The sequence below is a fragment of the Populus euphratica genome, unplaced genomic scaffold (assembly GCF_000495115.2).
Source record: "Populus euphratica unplaced genomic scaffold, PopEup_1.0 scaffold2.1, whole genome shotgun sequence".
Taxonomy (NCBI): domain Eukaryota; kingdom Viridiplantae; phylum Streptophyta; class Magnoliopsida; order Malpighiales; family Salicaceae; genus Populus; species Populus euphratica.
Genome location: NW_011499846.1, coordinates 5,873,290 through 5,897,115, shown reverse-complemented (window position 1 = coordinate 5,897,115; position 23,826 = coordinate 5,873,290). Strand labels below are relative to the sequence as shown.

The 23,826-nt window shown below is 31.3% G+C and overlaps 1 protein-coding gene and 1 long non-coding RNA gene across 2 annotated transcripts; one reads left to right on the top strand and one right to left on the bottom strand.

Moving 5' to 3' along the window:
• Positions 1-1,570: 1,570 nt before the first annotated feature.
• Positions 1,571-1,987, bottom strand: LOC105135234 (uncharacterized). Its single transcript, XR_844145.1, has 2 exons — positions 1,908-1,987; positions 1,571-1,677 (listed from the first exon to the last, which is right to left on the bottom strand). It is a non-coding gene; the product is annotated as an uncharacterized LOC105135234 (long non-coding RNA).
• Positions 1,988-13,324: 11,337 nt separating this feature from the next.
• On the top strand, positions 13,325-16,454 carry LOC105135227 (transcription factor bHLH13-like). The gene is made up of 2 exons (XM_011040015.1): positions 13,325-14,012; positions 14,143-16,454. The coding sequence occupies exon 2, from the start codon at positions 14,318-14,320 to the stop codon at positions 16,169-16,171; it is 1,854 nt and encodes a 617-aa protein (XP_011038317.1). The 5' UTR covers positions 13,325-14,012; positions 14,143-14,317; the 3' UTR covers positions 16,172-16,454.
• The last annotated feature ends 7,372 nt before the right edge of the window (positions 16,455-23,826 follow it).

Genomic DNA, 23,826 nt, shown 5'->3' with positions numbered 1-23,826 from the left:
TTGTTCACATCTTTGCTTGCTTAAATATTTTTTAATACATATATTTTCTCTCCTAATAAAATATTTTAGATTCAAGTAAAAATGTCTACATTAACTTTTGCATTGTCTTTATATCTAAAAGTGCAATACTGGACATAGATTTATTTTTTTTATGTTATAAATAGTTATATTTCTTAATAGCAACAATTTGTCGTTACAAATATAATAGTTTAAAGTAAAAAAGAAAAAAAGAAAAACTGTCATACAATAAGTTTTGTACACATAAAAAAAAAAAATTTAAAAAAAATTCATAGTATATTTTATCATATCGACCAGCATAATTAAATAAAAATTATAAATTCAAAATTTAAAAATATTAAGAGTAAAATAAAAAATAAACTAGGCTCACAAGTTCTTTGGAAGTTCCAAAAATTGAATTCAATTTCAAGAATTAAATTAATTCTTTCAAGGATATTGATTTAAATTCATTCCAAGGAAAATTTAAATCATAAAAAAATAAACAAAAAAAAATTAGAAGGGGGAACCTCTTATTATCTGCAAATCAATTCCTTTTAAAATTAACATTGAAAATACTATTATAACAAAATAAACAAAAACTTCTCTATACTTTAAATTATAAATCGATCTATCTACCTTCTTCCACCTAATAATATGATTCTTCATACACCTATTTATATTGTATTTAATCGGTAATTAACTACTTTGATGAAAACAATTTTTCTCATTGGAGAAAATGGAGAATGATGGATGCTTCTTGCTGCTAAGAGCATGACAGTTGGCACAATCATGGTTTAATGGGTTTCAAAGCACTCTAATCCTGTTATGACAACTAAATTGGGATATTATCCTGAATCACTCGCAAGCTACCCATCATTCGTAAAATATAAATGGGTCCACAGTGTCTGTTTTTCTCTACTAAAGAAAGAAAATTTAATTGAGGGAGAGTGAGCAGGAGAGGAGACAGCTAATTAAATAAGTCCTGCAATATAAAATATAAACAAATAATATTCCAGTCTTGTTGAATATAAACTAAGAGCATGGCTTGGAAAAAGCTTCGTGCTGAAGGCCATCGTGAGGGAGCTCAACTTGATATTTTATTTATAAATAAATTATTCAATAAAAAAGACGTATCATGTAATTTTAAATTAAAAATAAAATAGTCAAGATTGCTAATTCAATTTAATTTTATAGATATTTCAAATAGTATAATTTAATTTAGTATTTTATTCTAAACAATAAAATTATAATAAATTATGGATTGAATTTAAATACCACATGAAATTAAATCCGAGTATATTATACTTGTGATTTGGTCTTAAAGATTCTGTTAAACGGTATTACTAGATATGTCTACGCTGGATATAAACCCAGCATAAAATGAAGACTTGAACGACACGTCATGGAACGCCATCCATGCGGATAAATACCAAACACACTCAAGCATCTTCTAAGGCTGTGTTCAAATTCACAACTAATACAATTAATTCAATGGGCATTAATCTCTAGGCATCAGGAGGGAGAAAGGCAAAACACACAGAATAAAGCTAAAATCACTGCAAAACTCACTTGGGAAATCGGCAAACACCAGTGCATCCTACAATTTTAAAGTTTTCCTTCACATCATCAAATGCAGCATGATCGCATGTACAAATTGCCTATATTATTGGGCTTCAATTTCTGTCAAGGCAATCATAAGTGAAATTTCAAAAGAGAAGGAAATATGCAAGGAAACAAGTCTACAGATGATTCATGCCAGTGAAATCTCCTTGCTAAAATTTATGAGTGAAATATCAAGCAGTATGATAAAAATTTCTTCTGTTCATTGCTTAATTAAAAAACTGCATATACATATATGAAGAAAACCCATCAAACTAAAATCTCAATGAACTTCCAGAGAAATCTCAAACCTGATTAAGATTTCAAGACAATTCTCCGTAGTCTGATTTTCAGCCTGAGAATGTCCAAAAATGTAGCTGCTATTTCACCGTCGAAACTCAATCTTCCTACGCACAGTCTAGAAATCTCAGCAATCACGTAACTCAATCCCCCACGAAATCTTCTTTCCATCTCACAATTTCAGCACCTAAGCTCTGCAGATTCCAGATCTCTCACGCAATTTACACATTGACATCTCTACGGTGTGGAATCACAAAATCTGTGCAACTCCACAAAACCCAACACCATTCTCCAAACCTAACCAAAAAGCACACACAGAATCTACACCATTATCTCCAAACCCAACACCATTTTTTAGGAACGCAGGTTGGATCACGTTCCCAGACATGCAGGCAGCAAGTTATCCTGGGCAGCATCTTCAAGCAAGCGCTTTAAAGGTGTTAGCGATGGACCCCACATCGTTTCCAAATCTTCATCTGTAGCGAGTCAAAATCCCACAGCCATAGTGACCAAATCCTCATCGGTTTTTCCATTTCTTCATATCATTTCTGCAAAAGCTAAATAGCCAAAATCCCGGACAACAAAGCCAAATCCCCCCGCATTATTACAAATTCACGATTTCTACAAGAGCCAAAATCTCACAGATAATTTCCAAATTGCCATTTCTACCGAGAAAGAGCATTTCTTTTTAGTTTTTTTGTATAATTATGTTTTCTTTCCTCTTAGAAAAATTTCAAAATTAGCATAGATGTGAATTTGGTTTTATATCAAATATTTGATTCTATCGGTGGGGATAGTGTTTACTTATAATCGAAAATTCAAGTTCAAGGACAATATTTCTAAGCGCTTTCTCTTCTTCATAAATATATATGCCATATTATTTCAAAGTATACATATGAATTAAATAAATTCTATTTTTTAATTAAAAAATAAAAGAATATTGATCATTTTATCGAGCAAGGGATATAAAATTAATATAAGAAGAGGAAAGTAGCATGAAGTTGGAGAACTTCATGATGGATCTAGTTTCCATGAAAATTCAATAATTCAAAACATCTTAATATTTCTAAGCTATGAAAAAACACACTATAAAACAAGTCATCAATGCATGTTGTTATTTGACATTAAATTTTATAAACATGATCATACTCTCATAATAAATTTTTGCTATCATATTATACTCGTGACCAAATTATAAATTAATTATTCATAACCAAGTATTGTAGCTCTTAACAAAAACTATTATTAATTATTATAACTCGTTGGTGGGCCATTAAAACTATTTTTAGTGCCGACAACTCTACCCATCAAAAATCAATACTTTATTAGTAGTCATTTGAAATTCATTCCAAAATACTTTCTTTCATCAATCAGTTTGAAAAATATTTTTATAAAAATCCTACACCATGCATTTACAAACATCATATATAAACAAATCAATTTGAACATAGCAAGTGCATGATCTTATTGTAGAGATATAATACATATAGTAGAGACAAGATATACAATTAAAAACTATTTATTTTGTTTAAAATTAATAAAGCGTGAAAAAATTTACGTAACTTTCTTATTTAAACAATTAAAGTCTAAAATTTCAGCTCAAACAGTCTATTCACGTATATATAGTCTATTAAAGTCTTTTCTATGCTTAACTATAATAGTCTGTCAATTACATACTGTCTTCTAATTGCCCATAACTCTTTCACAAAAAATAAGAATCTCATTTTGTTTTTTGGGTTATAGGTTAGATTCGGTTATATTTTCATTCATATATGACTCGTTTAGTAATATTTATATAATTTATAATAAACCCTAAAATCGTTATTAGATATCAATGCCAAACAATTTGCATATCTTTTATTGTTTTCACTATAACTTTCTACAAAAAATAGATCAAAGCATCATTTATGGTGTTAGAAACTAGATAGCATAAGGTATATTGAGTAAAAGTCCATATAAATTTAATATAGTTTTTAAGTCAAATAGAAGTCTTTATCAAATATCTAAATTAACAATTTCTTATTTTTAAAACAAATAATTAATCTGATATTTTCAGATCATTACTATCAAGCACTATTAATACATCTTATAGTTTCATAAAATCTACTATATTTATTACAATTGATCATTTATATAAATAACAATTAAATCTTCATAATTTTATATTCTCTTCGTATAAAAAAACCCTTAATCAATTCAGAATCTTTATAGATAAATGATTCTTACCTTGAAACCATGAAAAAAAAAAGCTCAATCTTTCAAGTTCAATCCACTGCGCTCCTCTTCTCTATATGTATCAAAGAAAAAAACAACTCTTAAAATTTGTTTTCTTTAAACTATTATGAAGTTGTAAAATACTAAGGTTTTATCTTCTTTTTTACATGGATATAGTATTATATGAATTTATTTTTTTCTACTTAGTCTAAAAATAAAATTATGTGTAAATTTAGTTTTTATAGTATACTAGCCCAAAAGTACTTGGGTTGGGATATTACTCATCATACTTAAAAGAACCAGTATTATAAACACCCCCTCGTGATATTAATTATAACAAAAACAATAAATATTGGCAGTGAAGCATGCAGGGCCAAAAAAGCAACCACGTGAAATCCACGGACAGCTCACACAAATGACTAATAAAAGAGGAAGATAACTCCACGTCATAAAGACAGGTCAAATAATTGACGTGGCATTATGTGGTACAAACACACGCCAAACTCGTTGCCCAACATTTATAAAAAGAAGACACTGTTTGAATGCCTGTCACGTTCTTCTCGCACACACAATCCTTCCTACCTAATTCACGATCGCTAGCAAGTCACGTGCTCTTCACGATCTATTTTTACTGTTTTTTAGTGTTTTACTTTTAAGGGAAAACTACAAATCAGTCCCAATATATATACTGAACAGCATATCAGTCCCCATATATATATTTTCTATATCAGACCAGCCCCTTATCAGTTTGTAACTATAAAATTTGTGATGGGAAGGGACAAGTCCCATAGAAGATAAGGTAGAAAGTAGCAATGTTTCAAAGATTGGAGACTGGTTTGTCAATAAATAAATAGGTTGGATGCTGACTCGTAGTTATCCCTACTTTTGATTGGTTTGTCGAAGGAATCGAGGGCAGATGAGATTCCAACACGTAGTCACGGGGTCCAGCATGAGGAGCACATGGATGGCATGAACGAGTAAACGTGTGTGATTTTATGAGTGGAGGATAATTTGATAGAGACGCCCACCCAAAACGCGTGATAGGGGAGCTGTCGTCACGTGATCATCAGCACGTGGAAGGCGGTAGATGGAATCCAAGCTCTTGACATGCCAAGGACTAGAAAAATTAATTCAAGAATAGAATACTTCCATCTAGCTCTTCAAGGATCTTGATTTCGGACACTCCAAAATCAGAAAAATTAAATTATTTGGTTTTTAATTTCAAAAGAAAAATATATATTTATATATATTTGTTTGTATGTAGCGGAGGAGCAGCTGAAGAAGAGGTCAATCTTGTTAAAAAAATTACGAAGTGCGTGCGTTTCTTGAGGCCATCCCATTCTAATTATTTTGAATTGTATTTACATACTTAATCGCTTATGATTATAGTTATTTAAAAATATAATAAATTTTTATTTTGACATAGACGTGTTAGGATCCTTATTTAGAATAATAATAATAATAATAATAATAATAATAATAATAATAATGTTGTGATGTGAATGTAATATTTTTAGATTTAATTTTCTTGAAAAAACTTATACTTTATGAAATTGCTGGTTTCATATTATTGATACTTAGACGTTTGTGTTTGAAATACTAGCACTTGCAGTTTTTAATTAATTCTCCTCAGTTTTCTTCTCTAACAATATAAATATACAATTTAAAAGTTTATTTTTTATTTGATTATTTAGAATTTGAGTTTGACTGCAAAAAATTATTGTTGTTCTTTTCAAATCAACCTGGATATAAATATTATATTCAAGACCCTAATTGCACACAACTTAATCGATGTGCAAAACTAGTCTAATATATAAGAACAAATTTGGAGCCATTTGTTATAGGTCTTTGGGTTAGGAAAGAGGTCAGATATGATGAGTTGTGATTAACAAAGTCCACGAGTACTTAAATATTTAATACGAGACGTGTTAGGATTAACTTTGACGATATGATCTAGACACACTAGGTTAATATGATAATACATTGTTAAAGAAAAAAATATAATTTTAATTTATATGTAAATTAATACGAGAATATTCATTAATATTTTTAGAACAAGAAATAACATGCTAAAAACTTATTTGGACCGAAGGATTCTCTTTTTGGAACGAGAGGATTGCCGGAGGTAGATGTGATTTATTAATTTTTAATTAGGTGGACCTGGAACCGGGGCTTTAAAAATGCAGTTGCACCATTTGATATTGCCATGTAATCTTCAAAGTGTTTGATTTTAAAAAATTAAAAATATTTTTTTAGTTTTTTTATTTTGATATGTTAATATTAAAAATAAAAAATATTATTTTAAAATATTTTAAAATAAAAAATATTTTAAAAAACAATCTTTACTACTTTAAATTTTTTTAGCTAAATATAACAATTTACGAGATCCTACTAAATCAATGCCGATAAAAATAACTTTTTATACTAATAAATATAATATTTTACATTAATAAAATATAGAGAAATGTCAATAAAGCTTTGCTTGACATTGCAGTTCAACTCTTTTTTTATATATTTTTTTTTGAGTTTTTCTAAATTTTAAATTATTTCTGTGTTTTAATTTTTTTTGAAAGTGTTAATGGATTTCTAAATTTTAAATTATTTCTGTGTTTTTAATTTTTTTTTGGAAGTGTTAATGGAAAAAAATAAAAAACAAAATATTATTTTAATATATTTTCAAATAAAAAACAATATATAATAAAACTATGAAATAAAAACCAGAAGCATTATCTAACCACCAACCATTAAATTTGATGTTCCGGTGTTGGGTGTGTGTGTGTGTGTGTGTATGCCAGAGAATAAAGGAGCTGGACATCTCATTAATTTTGACGTGCATTGATGCATGGCTCCAAAGTTTAGATGATCAAGCTGTGTGAAATTTTATCGTCAGAGATTGGCATGGTCGAAAAGGTACAATAAGCATTTTGTATTTTTATACGAAAATAAACATTGAATCCCCCGTCACAGTCTTCAATAATTTAATCTTTGCACAACTTGTCGAATATGGATCATTCCGTCATTTCGCGAAGGAACATGATTGAATGGCTGTTGTGAGCCTTGTGGCCCGTTGTAGGTTTGTTCTTGTCTGCGGCGCCCCAATATCACCAAAAAAAGAGAGAGAGAGTAATTAAATAATTATTTGATTAATGTTGATTATGCTTAACTTCGTAGCTTTTTATTTCAAAAAATGCTATCTTTTCGCATCATCTTCCTTTTTTTTTTCTATTTAGAAAATCGAAAAACAAAGTAGATTTAAAATAACACAAAAGGGGCAGAAACTATTAAATTATAAGTGAATTTAAGAGCATAGAGATTAAATATATAGTTTTTCAAGATCATAAGGGCTAATCGGTTGGTTTTGTTAACTATAGAGACTGAGTTATAATTACACTTTACATGATAAATGAATGAGCCCACGATTAGACTTTGGCTTTGTATCGCTTTCAACCTTTATTATACTTGGATTCTACTCAATTTTGTTCAGCATAACAGACCGGATAAAATATTTTGAAATTTAAAAGTGGTCTTGAAAAAATTATTTTTTAGATATTTTTATTTTTTAAAATTAATATTTTGTGTTTTTAAATAATTTTAATGTATTGTTATTAAAAATAATTTTTAAAAATAAATAATATATTACTTTAAAAACAATCAAAATAATTTTTAAAAATAAATAATATATTTTAAAATCAAAATTATTTTAAAAACAATCACTACTACACGGAACTTTTTTATTTTAGCTCCAAACCTCAAACTTGTGAAGAAATTACAAGTCTCCAAGGATTTCTTTGTGGTTAACTTTCAATATCAGGATCGATGGCCAAAGCGACGCAACCTCAACGATTGGTTCATTTCCCTTCGATGGAAACATGATTGTGGGTTAATACTGTCGTGTGCGGATATATTTTTGTCAAGTGTGAATCCGGCTACTTGAACGCTAGGACCCACCGTAGTCGGGCCTCTTTGCTTTCTGGGTGGTTCAATACAATATCTGCTCCGCGTGCTACACAATACTGTCAGTACTCACGAGCATTGAAAAGAGGTAAGCTTTCAGATCCGTGGTCACTGCGCACGTTTTGAATTTACTTGTGGCCAGCCTAGAATAAATCCCCCACCAGACATGGTATCTTAAGATAATATTTGATTTACGAAACGGAAAAAAGACGAGGATAAGTATAAGTAGGATATGTACTATTTGATTGTGTTATTAAAATCAACATAATTATTTTTATATCACATCTGATTGAGAATAAATGAGACATGATAATATATATATATATATATAACTTTTAATATGAATTATTTTCTAACTTGTATATTTTAAAAAATATATATATATTTTCTTAGCATGTATTGAGTGTTTAAAATATTAATAATAATATAATAAACCTATTAATAAAACAAAGCTTAGTGTCAATTGGAACCTGGAGCCTAAATCATCCCATGTTTAATAAAAATATAAAAGGAGTATTAATATTATCTAATAAAAAACTTAAGTTAATTCAAATTAAAAGCTATTAACTTTTTTGTTGAGATATTTTTAGTTGAAAAAAAGTCATTTTGATTATTTAAAAAAATTTGAGTTGATTTTTCTATCTCTTATGACTCTAGCCTTTCAAGTAAACTTTTAGTTTATATTTAAAAATTATAATAATAATTATTTTATTTTACTTAATTAAACAACTTTGAAATTACAAGTTTTTTATAATGATATTTTAAAGATAATAAATAAAAAATATTACCCTTTAAACATGTTCTATTTATATCTTCTATTTTTAAAATGTAAAAAATCACTTTAATTAATGTGAAGATAAATCTATTTTTAGTTTTTCAACCAAAACATATTATTGTTTTTGTTATCTCCATCTATTTTATTCTGAAAATACAACCATACACCACCCGATTGAGTTACCAGATGTATTTTTTTATTAGAACCGCGTCTTCAAAGTTTCGGAAATTTCTTTACCTTGTCTTCTATCGGCAGCATGTTCGTGGATTTTGTTCAGGTTTATATTTTTCATAAACTGCAATCTCCTTTTGTTGGGAATTTGACGTTTTCACTGAATTTGTTTTTGAAAAATCTAGACGGAATGCTAGATTAAGAACTTTTTTTTTTTTTTTTAAGAATTGATTGAAATAGAAAAACTTTAAAGGAAGTGGAACAAGATTTGCGATAGTTTTTTAAAATTAAATTTAGACACTGAAATAATAAAAGAAAAATACAGATTAATAAAAAATATATGTAATTTTTTACTGTAGTGTTGGACACATATTAAAATTAATTACTATAGTGAAATTACTATTTTAACAGGAGCCTTAGCGTTGGGGCAATTTTATTTTTTCAAATGGCTCATTAATCGTTAAAAAAAATTTTTTCAAATGGCTCATTAATCGTTAAAATTTTTTTAAAATTGTTGGAAGGTATATGTTTTTTTTTTTAAAAAAATAAATAGTAGAATAATATTTTTACCCTTAAGATTAAAAAAATAGAGATGTAAATGAATGAGTCTTTGTCTTTTTATTTTTTAGAATACAGTAAAAACACATTTTTTGGTTCTAGGAAAAAACAAAATGGCATCACATTCCACATCATTATTTTTTAAATAAAAATACAATAAATGTTATTATGGAAGAAGAAACTTATACATATATATTGGTGGAGAGGAGAAAGAAAAATGATTCTATTTTTCTATATATATATATATATATGATATGTTCCTTTACAGCGCGTTGGTCCATGGCAGTATTGAAACAATTATTCAATTAATAACTATTTATTCATTTAAAAAGGGATGAGATAAATTAATAAATACCAACCCATGATAATTACTTATCCAAAATATTTTGACTGTAAATGTAGCAAGACAAGTGTGGATGATTTACCTGAAATCTGAGAGAGAGAGAGAGAGAACGTATTTTCAGCAGGTATAGTCACTTCTGATGAAATACACGAGAGGGATTTGTTTTGATGATTTTAAAAAATAACCCAAGATACCACTTATTAACAAAAATAAATAAATAAAAACACAGAAAGAAAGAATGAAGCCAGTTTTATCGAATGTTCTTTTGGAATTTACTTTCTAAAAAATCAAGTGCATAACTTTAACAAAACTAGCATTGCTCGTAAATAAAAAAAGGGAAAGCAAACTACTTTAAAACAAAATTGAAGTAACATTTGAACTGAATGGGAGTGGAGATCGTATCTTTCTTTTTTTGGATTGTTCGGGACTCTGGCATGTCTCTTGGTGCACGTTAAATGGGATATTTTTTTATATTATTACTGAAAGAGTTATTTCTTGGATTTATTTCTAAAAAAGAGAGATGGAACATAGAATAAATAAATAGCAATATTGCTAGAATTGAACTTCACTTTTACCCGAGAAAGATGAAATGGATTCTTGATCTAGTTATTGGATCAACCATTTAATTGATAAAGTCACTTAATATGGCTAACTGTTAGTAATTATTTATATTTTGTCACATTAATGCATAAGAAACACAGGAGGTTTTAGTGTTTGGATTCTTATAATAGCATTAATTTTAGAATGGTGAATAACATGCTATCCATGAATGATTTGGGTATTTATGCTTATAGTGAGCAATATTTTTTTAAAAAATTCTCTATTCTCTGCTTGATTTTGTGTGAAGAAACCACTAGTAATGAAATAACATAAAATTTCTCTCTAAATAATCCTAAGATCCCACACTTGCATCTTCTATGATTTAAATGCGAGGTTTCCGAGGAAACATCTCAAGCTTTGGGAAGACGGAGTCCCCGTTGTAGATCCATGAAACTTAAAAGAAACAAAAAGAAAAAGGAAAAAGGAAAGGAGAAATCCAGTACCACCGCTGCAAAATAAAGAGAAAAGTGGAAACGTTCTTGGAAAAAGCCCTCCCAGCTCGAACCCTTGGAATCCCGTCTGGTGGGGGTGTTTCTATAAATAGCAACTATCCGATCTATTGAGGGACTCTGACACTGCACCCGGACCACTTTTTTCATCTTTCAGAATTATTATACAGTGACAAGTGGGCGCCCGAAGGCCGCCTGTTACCTGCTGTGCCAAGAAAAAAAAAACAAAAACCGTGAATTTGTGTGCGCATGTGTGAAATGTGGAAGCCATCGTCTGAATGATGGCGAGGAGAAAAATTGATAATTTGAAAAATTGAACGTTGTTTTTTTTTTAAAAAAATAAAATATAATTTAACGTTATTACAGAATGTAAAACAATATCATAAGGGATTTTACCAAGAAAAAGTGAATACATGCTATGTATAGAAAAACCTGTTTAGAAATGTTGTGTGGTAACTCTTTTGTTGCATTCTAGGTTTAGTGCATGTTTGTTGTAGAGATTGAGTTTTAAAATATTTTTTTATTTAGAAATATATTAAAATAAAAAAAATTATTTTTAACATTAGTATATTAAAATAATCTAAATATATTTTAAAATAAAAAATAAATATTTTAAAAACAGTGAAATGATGGCTGAACTACAATATTAAACATGTTATTAAACATATTAATAAACTCATTAGTCATGGACTACTATGTTATATTAAAACTAAAATCGCATAGTTGTAGTAACTGTGCGATAATATGTTGACATGTTATTTGAATTAAAACTATCATTGAAAACATAATTTAAATTTAAGACTTTTTAAACTAGATAAACAGCTTCAAAATGTGATTTTTTACCTGACAAAACAAAAAAAAAAGAATTAAGCAATTCAATTGGAAAAAAAGAAACTATAATTAATATATCAATACAGGGCTTTTTAAAAATAATTAGGAATGTTATGTAATTTAATGACTGTTTTGATTGAAACGAGAAAACTATCACACAGTACGTGTAAAAAAAGAAAGAAAGAAAGAAGAAGAAGCAACAGTGAAAATATCATGTAGTTGTTTTTTAAATATAAAACACTGCGTAATTTAATTAATATCATATAGGCTCTATTTATTTGTTATTAAGATTTCTTCAGGGTTATTAAGATTCATGTACATTCTATCTCATCGAATATTGCTTTTCATACTTTTTTAACTTTTTAAATAAAAAATAAAAAATATTTAAATACAATCACCTTTCACTTTTAAAAGTTAAGCAAGTGTATTTTATCTTGATTATAATTTTAAAATTATTTGATAAATCAACACGCTAATTTTTTTTTAACCCCAGCCATTAAAATTATCATAATACCAAATATTAAATATAATTTTCTCTTACTTGTTAATTAATTAATATGATCCAAGTGATTTGATGATGGTTTTAACAACGAGTTTCACTAATTTACTAGTTCATGTATATTTTTAAAATAATTTTCTCATTATCTTTTCTCATGTTTAGAATTACAAAAATAACTTTTATATTTCACGAGCAATCACCACTCTGCAATTCATCCATTTAAATTAAATTACATATACAAAATTAAAGTTGATGTGATTGTAAATGATCTAGTAAATTAGAAGCAATATAGCATCAGAAAACTAAAAATTATATAAACTTTAATGTGATATATTAATAAAAAAATACATGGCTGAAGTTAAATGCATTGAATACAGAACAGTAAGTACCAATGAAATTCCAGATACTAAAATAGTTTGCACAGCATCACTCAAACCAAAATACTAACAAGTATTAGATAAGAAAAAGAAAGGACGGAAGAACAAGACGAAGCAACAATTGGAAACGATTAGCCACGCTGTCAGAATTTTTCCTTCCGACCTGCCATGGGAAGTCAACGAGATGCAGATTTTTATTTCTTGTTAGATTTTTTCCGCATCCATGTCACTCTCTCTATGACGATAGAGACTTTATTTTTATATTTTTAAAAAGTAATCTTTACTCTAAATTATATTAAAATTATATATATTTTTATATTTTAAAAATTATATTTTCATGATAATAAATTAAAATAATAAAAAATATTTTTTAAAAAATATCCCTGATATCTCCCTTGCCACCAGATTTCAAACTTGAGGCCGGTTTGTGGGGCGTAAAATCCTCAAAGTTGCAAAACAGATTTGTTTTTAACACATGGAAATTATTCTTTATAAATGAAAATAAAAAAGAGAAGAAATAATCATGCCACGTAAACCATGAAAAAAAAAATGCAAATTATGCTACGAGCAAATAAGTAGCGGATCGCACACAGTAAGAAAAACCAGTGGATCAGAAGAATTCAGGACAGTGGTTAACAAATGTTAAGAACGTAACAGAGGGGTGCGGTTTGTTAAGGAAGAAGAAGAAGAAGAAGAAGAACATAACAAGTGTTAAAACTGATCGGGTGTCCGTGACTGTTTAGCAATATGGAATCTAACCTTGATGTCTGGAAAAAAAGATGGTGTGGAAGCAATGGTTTTTTAAAAGGGTTACCAGGTGAGCCTACTGTTCACTCCTTTTATTAGACCAACAAACAAGCTCCACACAAAATCGTTGCCGACTACTTCTCAACCTCCAACAATTCTTTCTTTGTTTTTATTTTCATCTCTCACTCAAAATACTATTAAATTTTAGGTTTGTTTTATTTAATCATGCATTTAACCATGGTTACTTTTTTGAATCCAATCTATACTTAACCATGGTCCCCTTATGCAGTTAAGGAGTAAGAAGGCAGAACACCAAACTGCAAATCCATTCCTCTCTCTCCCTCTCTCTCTCTCTCTCTCTCTCTCTCTCTCTCATTTTCCACCCTTTGGCTCTAAAGAGAGAAAAAGCCTTTCCTTTCCTTTTCCCATTCCTTATTGTTTCTGAAATACTTAACAAATTTTCTGCTTGCTTTCCGGGATTTTTTTTTTTATAAACCTGTCCCTTTACCTGGAAAACTTATACCACCTGAGAATAAATACCATCCTGCTACCTTACCCCAATTGTTGTCTCACTATCCCAATTTGCCTGACGCAACCGGTGTGTATTTTCTTTAAATTCGTCTCTTCTTTGCATCAATCTACTTTACTTTTTCTGGGTTTTCCTTGCAACTTGTTATTTTTGCTATTTTAACTTGTTGAGTTCCTGAGATCTGAATTTATGCATACAGTATTGTACGAGAGAAACCATGTGGGCTTGCTTTATTTTGCTAAGTGCATTAGATTTTAGTCCCTAGCTATAATAGAAACTAGGGGTTTCAGTACCAGGATTTGATTCTGGGTAATAAAGTTCGAAGCTTTGTGTGTAGTCGGTAGTTTGAAGTTTCAGTTTTGGGTGTCCTAGAAATGAAGATTGAGCTGGGTGTGGGAGGTGGGGCATGGAACGATGAAGATAAGACCATGGTTGCTGCTGTTTTAGGCACTAAAGCTTTTAATTACTTGCTATCAAATTCTGTAGCCAATCAGAATCTGTTAATGGCTATGTGTGGTGATGAGAGTTTGCAAAATAAGCTCTCTGATCTTGTGGACCGCCCCAACGCCTCCAATTTCAGCTGGAACTATGCCATTTTTTGGCAGATTTCATGTTCCAAGTCTGGTGACTGGGTTCTTGGTTGGGGGGATGGGTCCTGCAGGGAGCCTAAAGAAGGTGAAGAATCTGAGGTCACTAGAATTCTCAATATACGCCATGAGGATGAGACTCAGCAGAGGATGAGAAAGAGAGTCATTCAGAAGCTGCAGACGTTGTTTGGAGAATCAGACGAGGATAATTATGCCTTGGGATTGGATCAGGTTACTGATACTGAGATGTTCTTTTTGGCCTCCATGTATTTCTCGTTTCCCCATGGAGAAGGTGGTCCAGGAAAGTGTTATGCCTCCGGGAAGCATATGTGGATCTCTGATGCTTTGAAACCAGGGCCTGATTACTGTGTGAGGTCATTTCTTGCAAAGTCTGCGGGGTTTCAGACAATTGTGTTGGTGGCTACTGATGTTGGCGTTGTTGAATTAGGGTCAGTGAGATCTGTTCCTGAAAGTATAGAAATGGTTCAATCAATAAGGTCATGGTTTTCCACTCGGAATTCAAGTATCAGAGCCAAGCCAATGGCTGCTGCAGCAGCAGCAGCCATGCCTGCTGTGAGTGAAAAGAAAGATGAGAATTCCCTATTTTCAAATTTTGGGATTGTGGAGAGAGTTGGAGTTCCGAAGATTTTTGGTCAGGATTTGAACTCAAATCATGGTCATGGGCATGGCTTTAGGGAGAAACTTGTAGTCAGAAAAATGGAAGAGAGACCATCATGGAATGCTTACCAGAATGGTACTAGGCTTGCATTACCTGGTGCTCAAAATGGCCTTCATGGTTCTGGTTGGGCACAGAGTTTTGGTATGAAACAAGGGACCCCAGGCGATGTTTATGGTTCACAAGCCACAGCAAATAATCTACAAGAGCTGGTTAATGGGGCTAGGGAGGAGTTTAGGCTTAATCATTACCAACCTCAAAAGCAGGTGCAAATGCAAATTGATTTTTCAGGAGCCTCTTCAGGGCCTTCTGTGATTGGCAAACCACTGAGTGCAGAATCTGAGCATTCTGATGTTGAAGCTTCATGCAAGGAAGAACGGCCAGGCACGGCAGATGATCGGAAGCCTCGTAAACGAGGCAGGAAGCCAGCAAATGGAAGAGAAGAACCCCTTAATCATGTTGAGGCAGAGAGGCAGCGACGAGAGAAGCTTAACCAGCGTTTCTATGCATTACGAGCTGTTGTGCCCAATATTTCCAAGATGGACAAGGCTTCATTGTTGGGAGATGCTATTTCTTACATCAATGAGCTTCAAGCAAAGCTCAAGGTAATGGAAGCTGAAAGGGAAAAGTCGGGGAGTATTTCGAGAGATGCATCAGCTTTGGATGCTAACACAAATAGAGAAAGTCACAATCAAGCTCCAGATGTCGACATTCAAGCTTCCCATGATGAGTTGATGGTAAGAGTGAGTTGTCCGTTGGATTCACATCCTGCATCAAGAGTGATTCAAGCATTCAAAGAAACACAAATCACTGTTGTTGAGTCAAAACTTTCTGCTGCAACTGACACTGTATTTCATACATTTGTGATCAAATCTCAAGGATCAGAGCAGCTAACAAAGGAAAAGCTGATGGCAGCATTTTCCCGCGAGTCCAGCTCATTACACTCATCATCATCAACTGGGTAGTTCGAGAATTAAGGTTGACATAGAGTCCATAGGCGTATATGTAGTGAAGAACCCTTTTGAAAGCTTCTTCAGTGGTTTTGATATACCGCAAGGGATCTTAAAAAGAGCTGGCTAGAAGTAGAAAAATAACTACCTATTGACCAAGTAGGGCAGCAAATTTTCTGTGATTGTTTATAGTATACATATTTTGTTACAAGTATTCTTGCCAGATGAATTACATTTCTAAGTTTCAACCAACTGTATCGTTGTTGGTTATTTAGCTGATATACTTGTTTTGTTTTTATGTTTAGCTGTTTAATTCTTTTGTTCCTTTCCATGCAATGCGCACTATCATCGCATGGCTGTATTTTTTGTCAGTGGTGCTTGTTTCAGATGAACTCAATGCAAGCTATTTAAGTCAAGTTGTAAAATTTGCTGTAGGAGATGCTAAAGGTTTTGATTTGCGAGTCTGCTACTCTTAAGCCACGTCTTCTGTGAGGCAATTTCATTTTCTGCCCTCGCTGCAATAAAATTATCTTTTATTCAGGAGGTTTATGTGTGGCAGGTTTTCGATTTAGTAGCGTGGAAGGTCCTGGAGGTGGTGATCAATGACTCTCAATTCAAGATTGTCACATTTTTCGTTTGAGATTAACCATTTTGAAGGAAACGTGTTTGTATGTTTCAAGCAATTCTCTATCATCAAATGTTGACGTAATTGGTGGAACAATTGAATTGCAGCTAACAAAGACATCCCATGTTGCCATTGCCGTTCCAGAAAAATCTCTTTTAGAAATTGAAGCTCGTTATCAGTTTTGTGGTTTGAATAAAATGTTAAAAAGCTTCCAGCTGGGGACCATTTCTTATCATATGGGCAAGAGTCAAGCTTCGTGAAAATGGATCCTGATGTTTTAATCAAGCAAGTGGGTGGCACTTGCTGTGCTTCTGTACCTCAGCCTTCTTGTCTCGTTGCTTAAAGAAATGCTCAAGTCTGTCTTCTTTTAATGAAAAACAGGACATGCAGTGGAACTGTAAGAGATTCCTAGTTCAATTTTCTTTTCATCACTTTTCCCTGTTGTCTTGACAATCAAGTGAAGCTTCTTTAGATGCACATGAAAAGGAGGAAAGAATAGATCCTGTTCTCAAATTCTAGGCCATCCCTTTATCTCCCTCTTTCAATAAAGCCTTTGAGGTATCTCCAACACTGGCAGAAAAGAACTCGAGTAAAAAAAAAAAAACAAAGAGAGAAACTAAATAGTAAATAATAGGAGCACAAGGATCTGTCGCGCGTACAACACAGCCAAGGACTCTAATAAAGTAGTAGGTGATGATGATAAACCATCATCATGCCATTGCAATACAAAATTGAAAATTGATGATCAGAAAGCCCGTGAGCAGGTTCAACCAATAGAGAAGTGATGACAAAAATCATGTGGTGCATGTGTGCCCTTAAAAAAAGAGTAAAACTTGTGACTTTGAAATAATGCACCCAGAAAAGCGTGACAGTAACAGGATAGATACTACTGCCATTTTCTCTTGATTTGCAAGGCCCAAGAACCCGTGTCAAATTCGTGTGTGCACCATGAGGGCGATTCAATCATTCAAGTCTTTGCGTGTGGGTTGAATATTAGTATTATAAGAAACCCATTTCATTGAAGAAAACAGGGCTTCCATCTCGGAGCACCGAGGCAGGCAGGCACGTTGTAGTCATAATAGTAAGGAAATACAAAAAAAGAAAAACACCATGTGCTTGGTTTATTTTGATTATTTTCTTTTCCTACGGTCACACGGATTGAAAGGAGAGGGACGATTTCAGATTCCTGAAGGCCTAAAACATATGGCCGAACAAGGGTCCATACATTGAATTAGCCTTTTGCTTTTACGCCCATATCTCATTCAACTCCTTTAAAGTTTCATGTCAATTCACTGGGTCCTTCATTTTCCTCATCTTCATTGTTTTCAAACTTCTCCCTTGCTTTTGGTAGGAGTTGAAAGATCCACACAAGGTGGGACGAGGCTTTCGAATGCGCGAAGAGGCAGAAAAACATGCCATGCTCTGGTCAAATCCGAAAAACTTTCAGTACAGTCTGTATAAAATGTTTTAATGCGTTTGTAAGTATGCTAGGGAATTTTTTTTAAAGTGTTTTTTAAAGTTTATTAAAATCATATTTGTTTATTTTTAAATTTTTTTTTATATTAGTATGTAAAAATAGTCTGAAAATTTTTAAAAATTTTTAAAATATAAAAACAAACTGCTCTAAATTAAACATCAATTTTAACATTGACTTGTTAAGCGATATGGGGTCTTCCGAGATCTGTTAGCTGGGGCTCGTGATAGCTGACCGATTCAGCTAGGAAAGGTGTTTGAACAATTTCTTCTATTTATTGGAAGCAACAATTCAATGGTCAAGGCATGTCCTCCTCCATCTATATGGGGACAAAGCTTACTAGATATTAGGTTTGGTAAGCATGTTCATAGTATATTAATTATATTATAGTATAGTATAGTATCCTCTGCGTTTTTTATTAGAAAGCTTACTGGATATTAGGTTTGGTAAGCATGTTCATAGTATATTAATTAATTATATTGAATCCACTAGTTTTTTTTTTCTCTAGCATGATTCAAAATAAAAATACCCAATACGAAATAATTAATATCAAGATTGATTTTTTTTTTTTGTGAAGTCAAAATCTCTCTCTCTCATCTTACTTTTCCAATAACTTTCTTTTCATCTCTCAACATGCGAAGGGTGATACATAATAAAAATAAAATTTTAAGATTGAAATTTAAATATCTAAAACTACAGTGACTAATATATAAAATTTTAAAACTTAAGGGATGAAATTATATTTATTTTCAAAGATATAAAACATGGAAATACTGTAACTATGGGAAAACATTCAAGATATTTATTTTCTATTTATCTAGACTCTACTTTCCAAAATTTATTTTAACCCTTTATGTAGAAAAATTAAAAAACCTTGTTAATAATGAATAGAAAAATAAAACCAAAAAAGCTATTCAATTCAAATAAGAAAACTAGAAAATGCTAGTAATAATGAATTAAAAAAATTAAATTAACTGAAAAGATTTTTTTTTCAAAAAATTTGGTGTTTAATTTTTTTAAAAAAATCTTAAATTCAAACCCTTTAATTTCAAAATAAATAAATTGCATGTTAAGTTTTGCCGGACCTGAAATCATCAACTGGACCAATATAGGTAACTAGCTACTTTCTTTGATATTTGACCTATCTTTATGGGCTTCGAGGGGATTTTCTGTCCAAGTCCAGAAGCTCGCATCCACAGGGTATGAGCCCATGAAAACACAGGGCTTAAGCTTGATAAGTAATGATAATTAATAAAAAAAAAATTGATGCATTTTACTCAGTAAATGCCTGGTAAGTATTATGAAATAGAAAATTAATCTATGATGGATATTTGGAATATCATTACTCTCGTATTTGCATGTGATTTTATAATTTCATTAAAAAAGTGAATATAGTTTTACTTTTAAAATTATTTATTATAATTTTTTATTTATTTCTATGAACTCAAGTTTAACTTGACTTAATTGTGTGTGTGTGTGTGTAAAATCTACTTTTATTACTGGCCATTTGTCACTTTATAGGATCGACAAATTCAGCAGTGTCTTTTTTCCCGGACGCTGGCTGTAAGAGAGTTTGCTTTTTTTTCTTCAAAATAAGGTATGGCAAGTCTTTTTTCTTTAAATAGGGAACTCTTGAACTTGTTTGCCAAACTAAAGCACTTTACTCGCATCATCACTAAGTGCTAAGTATTATGGCATAGAAATCAAAATAATTTAAGCACAAAAGTAGAACGTTAACTTACTTCCTCCTCTCCCTCTCCTTCCTTAGATCTCCGCTCCAAGTTATCAGATTGTATTCTTAGCTATTGCAATGAAGAATTGTAATTTTGAAAAGAATAGTATATTGGAATTTGTCTTAATAAAACATGGTTAATGTAGTTTTACCTTTATCAATATTTCATATTGACATAAAAGGGGGGAAAAGAAGGAGATAGCATTGCAGATCAAGTACGATCGAATTCATCTAAATGATTTGCTTGCGACTTAAAAGTTTTTAGGATGTCTTGGGATTGGAGACTATGGTGGGAAATAGTCTGCAAGACATGTGATGGCATTAAGGTTTTAGGGAATTATGATGAAGGCAGAATAAATAGCATAGCCGGCATGCATGGCCTTGGATATTCAAATGGGAGAAAAATTGATGGTCGATTTACTGCCATTCGTCTTGAAGATTTGACGCGCAAACCCCGCTTATAAATGAGGCCAAACCCCCCATTTATGTTTCCTTTTTGGTAACATTTTTGGATAACTTAATGCTTATGGAGATATTGTCTCCAGCTTATTAACAGAACGTATGGTGGTGGTTTCATACCCAATTATCAACAACAAAAATAATACTTGCTCTTTTAAAGCCAAAGTTACCAAATGAGAAGAGTCCTTAATTTCTTGACCTTGCGGTGAACATGGTCAATTTGGATGAGTGGAAGTTGTTTTGTGTTACTGCCAGCGGACATAGCATCAGAGAGACACTATTCTATAACCTATTTTCTTACCTGCAAGTACACACGACTAGAGCTGGCATGCTTTCTGCTCTCCTGCACAACTCGCGGAACCCTGTCTTTAGATGGTGGGATGATCAAGAAAAATGGGCTCTTTGCGCTTGGCAGCAAGTTTGTGATTACCTTTCAAGCCGTTTGTCATTGAGGTCTTATATTTTTTTTTTTGGGCGTGTATGTGTGTGATTGGGCTTATTATAATAGTTAATGCACTCGAGGAGTTGTCGATTCGTACCCGTGCTTTCGCTATTTTTTTTTTTTTTTGCTTACCTTTTTATTGTAAAATCCACCCGTTTGCAGGGAAATTTTCTAGGTTTAATTCCAGTAATCGTTAGCATATCTGATTTATTTTCGAATTATAGTCAAATGCAAGATAGGATCAGGAAGTCGAGAGGTGGGAACAGTATAATACTGAGCAGGATATGCTAAGAGAACAGCAGTTGTTGGATAAAGCCAGGGCTGCCTCTACAGGCAAACCGTAAGTATGAGGTAATGTTCCAACAGAAAGCTGAGCTCTGGTGTTGAAGATATTTTAGCATGCATGAACCACTGGAAAGGGCACTGCTACATTGGGGTATTATTCACGGTACACCATTGCTTGTATGTTTTTGATCTGTACAACATGGAATTCTATTCAAGTTCTTATTTCTGCAAGATGCATTCTGAAACTGCTTATCTTAGCGACTATTCAAGTTATCTCTCGAATTGGCTTTCGGATTCGAGCAGGACTAGTTGGGAACACAAGCAACCGGGATTTTCTTCTCATGCTTATAGAATGTTCGAGTTAAAGGGACTGAAAATGGCGTTTCTTTACTTGTGCTTTTGTCAGCAGGAAAATGTCAGCTGTTTTTTTGGGGGTCATTTGAGGATAAAAGTTTAATGTTGCGTAAAAAGAGAACCGAAAGGAGGTTTCACCGAGATTTGAACTTGGTTTCTGGATTCAGTTGAGGATAAACTAGTCCAACTACTTCGGCTGATTAGAGGGTTCATGCTATTCTGTCTACTGTCAATGGTTCAAGGTTTGAAATTCGAGGGTCATGCAAAAGCTGTTTCTTTGAGGTAGGATGATATAAAGATCATCACGCATACCGTATCTGTCCAGAAAAATTAATTGCCCAAGTTGAAGTCACAGCATAAATCCATCAGGCTGCCTCCAGGCCCACCAAGATTGCCTGCATTCGGCAACCTTCTTCAGCTGGGTCAGCAGCCTCATCGGGATGTAGCTTCCTTGTGTGATAAAAAAAAGAGGCTCTAGTCCATTCCAAATCCCAGTGCTGGTAAGGCCCAACAACTGGTCCAAGATTTCTAGGCCTAGTCTCAAACATAAAAGCCTGTGAGCTTGAGGGAAGTGCTCGGTGCACTTTCTATGAACAATGTGACTAGGATGTTGCTGAGTAAGTGCAGGCCCACGAGAGGCCACGGAATTCATTCACACGTAACACGAGTTGTTTAGGCTTATATATCTTGGTGATTAATAGTTAGATGGCATGAGCTATACTGTGATCCGGGTTATTTTTTTTTAAATGTAAAAAAAATGATACCATTATTTTAAAAGAAATTAAAAAAATCTAAGAATTTTGAATTAAAAGAGGTTATGCATGCTGTCAAATCAGTAACCAGGAAATACAAAACAAAAACACGGATACACTCACTCAATTAATTTAAAGAAAATAAATGATATTAGTTTAGGGCAGTTTCGGGAGCGTAGTAATGGTAATGATTTAAAATATTTTTTATTTGAAAATATATTAAAATAATTTATTTTTATTTTTTAATACTTATTTTTAATATAAATATATTAATATAATTTAAAAATATAAAAAAATTATTTTAAAAATAAAATTCGAAATTTTTAAAAATATAATTTCCACCGTATTTCTAATTACTCATGGTCTGCAGATAAAACGAGGTGTTTAAAACCGAAGATTGTTCGATAAGACTAGCAAGTCAATTCTAACCTAACCTTAAAACTCGTTTGTGAATAGTCCTTGAGCTTGCTTTAGCCCAATTCATTTAGGCCCGTGAACCTATTCAAATAGTGGCGTGGGCTAGACCTAATCTAATTATTTGTTTAGTTGTGTTGTCATTTGTTTTGTTTAAATTTATTTGCATCGTTCTATGAGGGTTTGCCATGATATGGAGCAAATAAATTTCGTATTTTTTTTTTATTATTTCAAGTATTAGTCTATAATGTTATAAAAATAATAAATTTTGCTTTGAAACATGTTAATTTCAAAGTAAAATATACTCTAATATTTAAGCAAAATAATAATTATGAAATACAGACAGGCTTTGTTTTGTGTTTGTAACAAAATAGATTTTTTTGACAAATAGTTTCAAGACAGGTATATATATATATATATAAAGCCACGGTTCTTTTTTTTTCTTTTTTTTTCTGACCGTGGAGCTGAGATAGTGAAAAACAATTCCAAAAAAAATAATGATAAGATAGACCCTTTTATTTTTTACTTCATCAATGTTATTTTCAGTTCCGTTTAATATATTTATTTATTTAATTTCTTTGTGAACTTCTTATTTTCCAAAAAAAATGACTGATTGATTGATTTAAAATTATTTTTTATTTTTTTAATATGCTAAAAAAATTAAAAAAAACAAATATTACTGTATTCCCAGATATTCTTTGAAAACTATTGCAAGCTAACCAGTGAAAAACATATGTAATCCTTTTGGTTTAGCTTTTTAATCAAATTTGTTTTCTTATTAAAAAAAATCATTTTTTAGGAAATCTTTTCTTTTGTTTGTTTTTTTAGATTTGTATAGGATATTTTTATAATTTTAATAGGTTAATTAATATTAAAATAAATAAATCAGGTGATTTATTATTTAAATTAATCCTAGTTAATTCTAGTTTTTTATATATATATTATTTTTTGTTTTTTTTTAATTTTATTATTTGATATTAAATTACTGAACCTTAAATTTTATAATTTTTTTAATATATTATTTCAATCTCATGAGCCACGAGTTAATAAAATTAACTTAAATTAATTTATATTCTCATTGTCTTAATTTTTTTATACTAGAAAAAGTTTGATCCTTTCACTGCATATCTAGT

Bases quoted from the DNA above. Each gene is read 5' to 3' on its own strand.
- LOC105135227 (XM_011040015.1), top strand. From the start codon at position 14,318: ATGAAGATTGAGCTGGGTGTGGGAGGTGGGGCATGGAACGATGAAGAT.